General features: G+C 31.5%; 1 protein-coding gene across 1 annotated transcript; it reads right to left on the reverse strand.

Annotated features, from left to right (window-relative positions):
* Nucleotides 1-320: 320 nt before the first annotated feature.
* On the reverse strand, nt 321-2,557 carry LOC139873034 (ATP synthase subunit epsilon, mitochondrial-like). Its single transcript, XM_071860968.1, has 2 exons — nt 2,308-2,557; nt 321-593 (listed from the first exon to the last, which is right to left on the reverse strand). The coding sequence occupies exons 1-2, from the start codon at nt 2,489-2,491 to the stop codon at nt 565-567; spliced, it is 213 nt and encodes a 70-aa protein (XP_071717069.1). The 5' UTR covers nt 2,492-2,557; the 3' UTR covers nt 321-564.
* Between the last annotated feature and the right edge of the window lie 8,790 nt (nt 2,558-11,347).

Genomic DNA, 11,347 nt, shown 5'->3' on the forward strand with positions numbered 1-11,347 from the left:
AATACGGAAGAGGCCTTGATCCTTATTTATCGGATGCTATGCTAAACACTAATGTGAAAATCATGTATGGATTCGTTATACATCCTTTGGTTTCGCACAATTGGATCCTTGGAGAGCTTTACAAATTTATGACAACGCAAGCTCGAGTTTTTGTGGTACAAGCGTTTCCAGAATTGACTTCGTGATTTATTAAGAAAGTTAACTAGGATCATAACCGAAGTGCTCAGAGCCAATTAGATTCTTTAAACCATACATATATAGACTCGGATGAGAAGAGTGCTCGGTGTGAAGGAGTTGTTAGATACAACTCTGTATATAAGTATTGCCAATCAAAAACACCCAAACATCTTGATACTTCTTGATAGTCATTGTATGAAAACTAGTAAACACAGTATACAAATTCATTCAAACACCCGGTTCAAGAAAAACACTACAAGATTTATTATTGACAACATTGTTCAAGAAGGAAGCCCTTCAACTTTAGAGATCCAATTCAGAAGCACAATGCTTAAAAATTTAAAGATAAACTTCGGTAACAAATGCAAAATGCGACATCTTTCAGCTTCAAGCGTCAGGAGAATCAGATCGGATAGCTGTTCAGGCACCAAAAATAGGAGGAATAAGTCAGCAACTGTTGTAATATATAATTGTTATTAAGTTCGTCAACAAATACATATTCTTCGACACCAACATTTCAACTATCACTAGTCATGCCAGAGAACATCAAAGGCAGAAAAGCAACATGTGGAAACGGTTAACCACATTTTTCAACTCCGCTCAACCAATGTTCACAGGGTATGAGCAACATGATAGTCAATGGTTCGATCTCAAATTCCAAAAGCTAGAATAATTACATTTGTCTAATCTACATGTGATGCCATCATATTTCATATATATACAAATTGAGCCTAACAAAAAGAAAATCACTGCATATTTGATAATTTGATCCTAAACAGAACATGCTGCATAAACGAAAGGGCATACACTACCACTTTATACATACACTAAAATAACTAGTAGTTTCAGCCATTTTATAATTTCAATAATATTGACCATATTTATAGTATCATTGATAATATGGTAAAAAGCCACTAATTTAGTGGTGTATGGAAAAAAGTGGTGGTGTACAATCAAAATGACCTGTCGGGAGTGATTATCTTTGTTCCGTTGGTTTGGCTAACAGCAACAAGCTTTGCTAAAAGTTCATTAATTTAATTAATGAGTTTACAACCTATAGATATAGCAAATCTGACCCATTCACTTATAAGTTATAACTGACTAAATTTGGTTGAGAATAATCTCTATGAGCCAAAGGTGTAAAATCAAATTATTTAGCAAGAAATTTAACTGCCCGAAATGTAGTTTAAAATCTACAACCAGATATATCATTTTATCAAAAGAGTAAAAGATATAGATTATTAGCGTAAATATAGTTTTAATTATTTACGGGGACAATAAAACTAAAAAATTTACAAGTGTTAGTGGGTCGACACACCTCTTTCCAAACAAGATTGTTTCTACTGATTAGCCAAACCACTTATTTGATAAGAAATAGATCTACAGTTAAACTAAATGGGTCTAAGTCGAAAAAGAGAGCCAAATATCCTCGTGCTTCATATTCGACAAATGAAATTTGCAAATAAAAATCTAGCCAATCACATAATATGCAAAATGGATCAACTTATTTTCCTATATTACCGGATTTATCAAATTTGGAAAGCCAATAAACTCACTTTTAAGTTTTAAAAGTGTGTGAGCCTTTAAGCTTGTGATAAACTTAAGCTTAAAAGCTCATATGCTGTTAAATGTGAGCCAGCAGTTTTTTAAATTTCAATAACGAATATAAGTTTATGCTTACCCAAACACCCCTAAATGCAAACTGGCAATCAGGTGCAGTAACATCACTATATTGAGTTTATTAAACATAGACAATAGCTTCTAAACTGGCATAACCAACGAAAAAGTAAACAACCAAGAACAAACCCTAAATTATTTTACTTGCATAATATAAAATGCATATGTGGCATGAATAGTGAATAGTGAATATCATTTCGCCTCATTTAATCATATCTAACACACCAAATCAATAACTAATAAAAACAACACAATTCATATCAAACAAATATCAGTCGTAAAATCGTATACATACACATCCATATCCATATGCATATACGTACACATAAATATCAATACTCAATACTAATTTTAATGATAAAAACAAATCAGATAGATCGCATACCAGAAACGAACCCTAGATATAACACATAGATTATAATTAAATCAATTAAATTTGAGATAGAAAATTACTAGGTTTCTCTTGTTTGCCATCGGTCCATTTTGAAACTGAGAAATGGACCTTTTCACGACTGATTGCTTCAGATTTGTACGGCTCCTTGAGGCAGTTCCTAACAAGGTTAGCGCATATATTGGAGTATGTTATGTATGTCATACCAGCTGATCTCCAAAACGGCACCGCAGCAGTTGAAGCCATTGAAACCCTAATTTCAGTTTGTGTAATTCTATTTCGATCTGTATTACAAGGTTTGTGATGGGGGCGGGGATGGATTATAAGAAACTTGTGTTGTAAAGACGAATTATCGAAACGATCCTTTAATTTTGTAAGATTGTTACTTTTTATCCCTTAGTAGCGTTAACCTAATTATTTATGAAATGGCCAAGTTTTTTTTTAGCTTTTTATCCCTAACTTTTGACAGAATTAGATAATGTTATCGTTGTTAACACTTCAACTTCTGAGTCATGACTTACTTGCAGCTTCATAAAGTTGATCATACACATATATATACACTAGTGAAGGGACCGTGATCTCACGGGATTGTATAGGAAAAATTGTTGAGTGATATTTTATGGATGATAAATGCTATTTAACATAAACTTGGATGTTATATAATGAGAATATAGATAACGTAGCATAATTGATCAAGTTGAAGAAAATAGAAAACACGAATATTTTATCGAATAGTCATAACAACCAAATTAAAAAAGTACAATTCAAACCCATAGTCTCAAAATAAAAAAAAAAAACTTAACAAAAGAAAGAAAAACATTTTTGATAATTCATCAATTCCCACGATCAACACATCTTCTTCATTGTGTTGATCGGTAGTCATTGGAGTAGTTGTCTTTACTTTAAAACGCTGAATTTATAAAATAGCCAGAAAAATAAGAAAAATTGATTTTCAGTAGTGGTAACTAATAGATGGTATATGAATGCAGAACAATAAAGTGTATCTAACAGAACCAACCATATTAAAAAGGCATATACCACACAAAGCACATTAAAAACAAAAATATGAACAAAAAAGTTAAGAAATGATATAACTCTGGTTGTCATCTTTTCCTTTCGATTCGACAACTTTTTCTAACGCCTCTAGGTCCCAGTCCTCCATAGTTCCTAAGATCCCAAATGAAGATATTAGTTATACTTGACACCAGACCAAGAGAAAAAATAAGTGATGAGCAAAAATAGATTATAAATGTAAAACGTGTTAATGGATCACCTTCATCGCGCTTATCACAAAAAATGTCAATCGTTTCACCCTTCCTTTGGACATTCAAATCATGAGAAAACTTGTGTTTGAAAACTTTTTGCACTGCATTGGAAAAAAGAGCTCAGTTCACAAATATGTTTGCCGTAGAGTTTTGAGTGATCTTGAAACCTTCTATTTCAATTTCAACTTCTTTATCCTAATATTCAACTTCTACATCACTGGCTTCGCCATCTCAAATTCTGCAAGAACATATTATAGTTTAATCACTAAGGAAAATATAAATAAAATTAAGGATCATCATGCCAAACATCTTTGTGATGATGAATTCGTGCTTGCAAAAAATAAAGCTGAAAAATGAAAAACTGAGATATAAATATCTCTAGCAGGTAAAAAAAATATCTTTAAAATAGTCTACAAATCGTATATTTATAAATGGGTGTGAATTACGAAAAGCAACATAAATACAATATAAAAAATGGATGATGATCAATTTTAGTTGTTGAAAACATAAAGGTTTACGTTAACATACCTGGTGGAAAATATGAATTGTCATAACCTTTGTAGTGCTTCCTTGCAAACTACTTTCGTTGTAGTGCTACCAACATTCATATCAATATCACATATAAGCATCCTTAATCCCTTATTGCTCTTAACTCTCGATATAGCACTGTAAGTGTTGAACCTCTTATAAGTTCACATTTTGTCAAGATGATTATAATGATGATTTAAAATTTCCTGAAGAATAGGTAATTACCTTCCAACAATAAGACTTGCACAACCAACATGGAGTAAGCTTGTATAAACAATTCTCACATATAAGTTTGGGTTAAAATGAAGCATGTTAAACTTGACAAATAATTTTGTGAGTTGCAACTGTAACTTCAACTTGAAGCATGAAAGCGTTCCTGGACAAATAGATTTGCGGAACACACTCAATCAATTAGATCCAGAATCACACTAAATGTTTTCAATTATAAATCCAATCACAACTAAATAATTGAGTAAATAGGATCATAAGCAGCTTTCAAAGCAAGTTATGACTTGAAAAAATGTAAATCCAAAACATATAAACGGCAAATGGGTCATGATTGCATAATCAACCTACACATATTTATAAGTGAAATAAAATAGCACTTTCAAAACCATAGTTCAAGAAACATGATCATAGTTCAAATATCCCAACATGATCCCATTATTTTAATCATCAACAACAACAGTTTCAACACAATGAAAATTATAAACATGTCTTAAAAGATGCATATTGGTCACTTAAGATGCATACAGTTTCAACACAATCAAAATTATAAACACGTCTTAAACAACAGTTTCTACTGCTTAAAGGAGAAGTTAAACATACCTCAAATCACCTTCATCAACATTGTCTTCCTCTTCAGGAGACTCTCAATCATCATCCTCGTCAATATCATCCTAGCCCTGCTCATATGTGTGTTTATTAACACCCGTTTTAGGGTTTTAACAGACAGAAAACCATACCACCATCATCGGACCTTACCATGATACATACTTAAGTAACCAAGAAAAATGCAAGTGAAGACATATCATATAGCAAAATTATTGAGTTCATTGAGGCATAACCACAAATATCTAGTGTGCAAAACCAACTTAAGAAATTTTGAAACTACCAACACAATCATCAACACTTACTGTACAATGAGTAAACTTTACCTTCCTTATCCTGGATCTTGGCCTTAACATTGTCGATCGTATCGCTCGATTTAACTTCAAGCGTGATTTTTTCCCGTCAAGGTTTTCACCAATTGGATTTCTTGGGTTCTTAATTAGAACAGGTTGAATGCTTCGATTAGAAGAACCTTAATTTTATCTTGAATATAATCGGCCTTTTCATTGAATCTGAAACCAAAGAAGAAGAAGAAGAAGAAGAAGAAGAAGAAGAAGAAGGAAATGAAGAGATGATGGCAGTGATGGTGGCTGTAGATGGAACTGATTCAGTTTGTAATTAAATTAGGGTTTATGGCACTTGATGTATTCAAAATTTAAATTCTTGATTGAAGAGATAGAGATGGCGTGTAATATGTGGAGTATAAATTTAAGGCAATGGAAAATACTGATTTGTCTTGGACGAAGCAAACATGCGTGCAGTTTTTTTCTTTTACTGTAATAATTTTTTTAGATTTTTTTAAATAGAACAGGTTAAATTTAATTGTAAAACAAATTTTTTTATGATATCACTATCCTTGCTTCTCTTTTTTTTGTTTTTCTTTTGATTTTTTTTAAGCATGAGTTAATCATTTTATGACATCATCTCATTAGCCAAATATTAGATTAGAATAGATTCCACAACTTTTTATAACGCCTCTAGGTCCCAGTCCTCCATAATTCCTAAGATTCCAAATGAAGATATTAGTTATACTTGACACCAGACCAAGAGATAAAAAATAAGTGATGAGCAAAAATAGATTATAAATGTAAAACGTGTTAATGGATCACCTTCATCACGCTTATCACAAAAAATGTCAATCGTTTCACCCTTCCTTTGGACATTCAAATCATGAGAAAACTTGTGTTTGAAATTTTTTTGCACTCCATTGGAAAAAAGAGCTCAGTTCACAAATATGTTTGCCGTAGAGTTTTGAGTGTTCTTGAAACCTTCTACTTCAATTTCAACTTCTTTATCCTAATATTCAACTTCTACATCATTGGCTTCGCCATCTCAAATTCTGCAAGAACATATTATAGTTTAATCAATCAGGAAAATATAAATAAAATTAAGGATCATCATGCCAAACATCTTTGTGATGATGAATTCGTGCTTGCAAAAAATAAAGCTGAAAAATGAAAAACTGAGATATAAATATCTCTAGCAGGTAAAAAAAATATCTTTAAAATAGTCTACAAATCGTATATTTATAAATGGGTGTGAATTACGAAAAGCAACATAAATACAATATAAAAAATGGATGATGATCAATTTTAGTTGTTGAAAACATAAAGGTTTACGTTAACATACCTGGTGGAAAATATGAATTGTCATAACCTTTGTAGTGCTTCCTTGCAAACTACTATCGTTGCAGTGCTACCAACATTCATATCAATATCACATATAAGTATCCTTAATCCCTTATTGCTCTTAACTCTCGATATAGCACTGTAAGTGTTGAACCTCTTATAAGTTCACACTTTGTCAAGATGATTATAATGATGATTTAAAATTTTCTGAAGAATAGGTAATTACCTTCCAACAATAAGACTTGCACAACCAACATGGAGTAAGCTTGTATAAACAATTCTCACATATAAGTTTGGGTTAAAATGAAGCATGTTAAATTTGACAAATAATTTTGTGAGTTGCAACTGTAACTTCAACTTGAAGCATGAAAGCGTTCCTGGACAAATAGATTTGCGGAACACACTCAATCAATTAGATCCAGAATCACACTAAATGTTTTCAATTATAAATCCAATCACAACTAAATAATTGAGTAAATAGGATCATAAGCAGCTTTCAAAGCAAGTTATGACTTGAAAAAATGTAAATCCAAAACATATAAACGGCAAATGGGTCATGATTGCATAATCAACCTACACATATTTATAAGTGAAATAAAATAGCACTTTCAAAACCATAGTTCAAGAAACATGATCATAGTTCAAATATCCCAACAAGATCCCATTATTTTAATCATCAACAATAACAGTTTCAACACAATGAAAATTATAAACATGTCTTAAAAGATGCATATTGGTCACTTAAGATGCATACAGTTTCAACACAATCAAAATTATAAACACGTCTTAAACAACAGTTTCTACTGCTTAAAGGAGAAGTTAAACATACCTCAAATCACCTTCATCAACATTGTCTTCCTCTTCAGGGGACTCTCAATCATCATCCTCGTCAATATCATCCTGGCCCTGCTCATATGTGTGTTTATTAACACCCGTTTTAGGGTTTTAACAGACAGAAAACCATACCACCATCATCGGACCTTACCATGATACATACTTAAGTAACCAAGAAAAATGCAAGTGAAGACATATCATATAGCAAAATTATTGAGTTCATTGAGGCATAACCACAAATATCTAGTGTGCAAAACCAACTTAAGAAATTTTGAAACTACCAATACAATCATCAACACTTACTGTACAATGAGTAAACTTTACCTTCCTTATCCTGGATCTTGGCCTTAACATTGTCGATCGTATCGCTCGATTCAACTTCAAGCGTGATTTTTTCCCGTCAAGGTTTTCACCAATTGGATTTCTTGGGTTCTTAATTAGAACAGGTTGAATGCTTCGATTAGAAGAACCTTAATTTTATCTTGAATATAATCGGCCTTTTCATTGAATCTGAAACCAAAGAAGAAGAAGAAGGAAATGAAGAGATGATGGCAGTGATGGTGGCTGTAGATGGAACTGATTCAGTTTGTAATTAAATTAGGGTTTATGGCACTTGATGTATTCAAAATTTAAATTCTTGATTGAAGAGATAGAGATGGCGTGTAATATGTGGAGTATAAATTTAGGGCAATGGAAAATACTGATTTGTCTTGGAAGAAGCAAACATGCGTGCAGTTTTTTTCTTTTACTGTAATAATTTTTTTAGATTTTTTTTTAATAGAACAGGTTAAATTTAATTGTAAAACAAATTTTTTTATGACATCACTATCCTTGCTTCTCCTTTTTTTGTTTTTCTTTTGATTTTTTTTAAGCATGAGTTAATCATTTTATGACATCATCTCATTAGTCAAATATTAGATTAGAATAGATTCCACAACTTTTTCTAACGCCTCTAGGTCCCAGTCCTCCATAATTCCTAAGATCCTAAATGAAGATATTAGTTATACTTGACACCAGACCAAGAGATAAAAAATAAGTGATGAGCAAAAATAGATTATAAATGTAAAACGTGTTAATGGATCACCTTCATCGCGCTTATCACAAAAAATGTCAATCGTTTCACCCTTCCTTTGGACATTCAAATCATGAGAAAACTTGTGTTTGAAAACTTTTTGCACTGCATTGGAAAAAAGAGCTCAGTTCACAAATATGTTTGCCGTAGAGTTTTGAGTGATCTTGAAACCTTCTACTTCAATTTCAACTTCTTTATCCTAATATTCAACTTCTACATCACTGGCTTCGCCATCTCAAATTCTGCAAGAACATATTATAGTTTAATCACTCAGGAAAATATAAATAAAATTAAGGATCATCATGCCAAACATCTTTGTGATGATGAATTCGTGCTTGCAAAAAATAAAGCTGAAAAATGAAAAACTGAGATATAAGTATCTCTAGCAGGTAAAAAAATTATCTTTAAAATAGTCTACAAATCGTATATTTATAAATGGGTGTGAATTACGAAAAGCAACATAAATACAATATAAAAAATGGATGATGATCAATTTTAGTTGTTGAAAACATAAAGGTTTACGTTAACATACCTGGTGGAAAATATGAATTGTCATAACCTTTGTAGTGCTTCCTTTGTGACGATCGCTCCAAATTCATATGAATGAACACGTCATTCATCGATTTCATTACGAGGTATTTGACCTCTATATGATACGTTTTATAAACATTGCATTCTTTTGAAAAGGCACACCATAAATGAATATTTAAATCAAAGGTTTTTGACATCTGATGATTTCTATATATAGACAATCACTGTAAATAATAGTTTACAATAGTACTTCCGTTGACAATGCAGTTAAAATAATATACATGGTGATGATTTGGTGAATGCAACGTTTCCTTGAAAAATATGCTATGTAAGACTCCATGCACATAGCTTGTCTAACATATAAGCAAACAGCGGAAGACTTCTAGGGAACTTGAGAATAAACATGCTAACAAGTGTCAACACAAAGGTTGGTGAGTTCATAGTTTTAATGTTTTGCATAATCTGTACATAAAAGTGGATCACAAGATTTCAGTTGTTCCATCCAGAAACGTTTATCAAAATATTCTACGAAATTGAGCACCCTGATAACTAAACTTAACGTATATATAATTTGTACCCTTTGTATAATCATCTTAATAATACACGCAAACCAACGTGTACGCTTCTCAAATAGCATACGTCCGTTAAAAGGCTAGTGCTCTAGCTCGGACGGGGATATCAAGCCCTATGGATCCATATACTACTACTCGCGCCCACCAGTTCTTATAACTGGCAGTTAACAGTTACCAAAGCTAAGGGATTTTCGGTTCAAACTCAGTGTAGAATTTAGTATGTACTTGTATCCATTGCGTTTAAAATAAAGTGCATGTATTCCCAGCCCAAAAATATATATTGCAAATGCAATTAAAAAGGGATCAATGAAACTCACGCATATAAATCTAGTATTTTCAGTATTTATAAACAGTCGCATGTATTCTCAGCCCAAAAATATATTGAGTAAAAGGGATCATATGAAACTCACCTTAGCAGCACATAAAGTTGTTCATCATAATGTGACCGAAACTCGGATTACCAAATAATCGTAGATCTCAACCTAGAGAACATATGTTGGTCAATAAATATCTATCAAGCTAGGTCAGGTCATAGTGTATCACAATCCTAATGCTCGAGATCGACATACAAAAGTTATCCAAAGTCGTTTCAAAAAGTCAATTTTGACAGTAGTTCAACAAAACTAGACGTACCTTATATAAGGATTCATTTACTCGGTTGGTAATATTCATAAATCCATTTTATCAATCTCGTAAACAAGTTGTTTAAATCTTAATTGCAGATTCAAAAGCAATTTCAATTAACGTCAATCATAATTCAGTTGATCATATCTTTTAATCCGTTTATCGAAACTATTCGGTGTCTAAAAGAAAAGTTATTGATTTTTCCCCAGCTTTCCAAAAACATGTATATCATATACCTTTTACCAGTAATATATGTATTTAATTCGTGATTCATCATAAACTGTTTAACGATGAAATTTAGCATACAAGCTTGTATAAATATATATACTCGAGCACTAGACATGGATACACTATTAGTATATAAAAGATAAAATATAAATGCTTACGTATCAATATTGTGATTCAATATTTCAGAAAAGTATGTAGACGTAACGGAGATGATAAACACTAGGTTTGATTCATAAATATACCCTCGAACATTACCCATAATTTCCTTAGCTCTATCCCGCTTGAAAACCCATTTTGAAAGTGACACGCTCATAACCTCGTCGTAATATTTTATGTATAATACTAATACTACTAATTAAGATTAATAATAATAATAATATTAATCTTAATAATAATAATAATAATAATAATAATAATAATAATAATAAGATTAATAATAATAATATTAATCTTAATAATAATAATAATAATAATAATAATAATAATAATAATAATAATAATAATAATAATAAATAAATAAATAATAAATATAATACGGAGTAATATAGATAAATATGTGTGTGTAGGAATTTAAGCTAGAACTCGATCAATTTATAGAACTTTTTCGGAAAAAGTACCCCATGCGATCGCATGGGATTTGTGCTTCAAGGCCATGCGATCGCATGGCCCTCTGATCCAGCTCACAAACTTTTAACTTTTTGTTTGTCGACATAATTTTATATAATATATATAATATATTTAATTTATATAATTAATTATATATTATATTAAATTCACATGCATAGTTGACTTGTAATTTTTGTTCCGATAAGTCGTACGTCATCACTCGACTTATGTCCCGGTTCCGGTTTTTCAAATGTCCTTTCGTACGCTGAGAAAACTTGCATTTTACGTTTCGTGTCACGTACCTTTGTCAAAATATAGCCTTAAATTATCCCTAAACTATACCACTCAAAGTATATCTTAAACTTTCGAGTGTTTTGGTCATT

Source organism: Rutidosis leptorrhynchoides, chromosome 10, assembly GCF_046630445.1.
Source record: "Rutidosis leptorrhynchoides isolate AG116_Rl617_1_P2 chromosome 10, CSIRO_AGI_Rlap_v1, whole genome shotgun sequence".
Lineage (NCBI taxonomy): Eukaryota > Viridiplantae > Streptophyta > Magnoliopsida > Asterales > Asteraceae > Rutidosis > Rutidosis leptorrhynchoides.

Coding starts and splice junctions, on each gene's coding strand:
- LOC139873034 (XM_071860968.1), bottom strand. CDS start 2,491: ATGGCTTCAACTGCTGCGGTGCCGTTTTGGAGATCAGCTGGTATGACA. Junction 594..2,307: donor TGGCAAACAAGAGAAACCTA/GTAATTTTCTAT, acceptor GTGCCTGAACAG/CTATCCGATCTGATTCTCCT.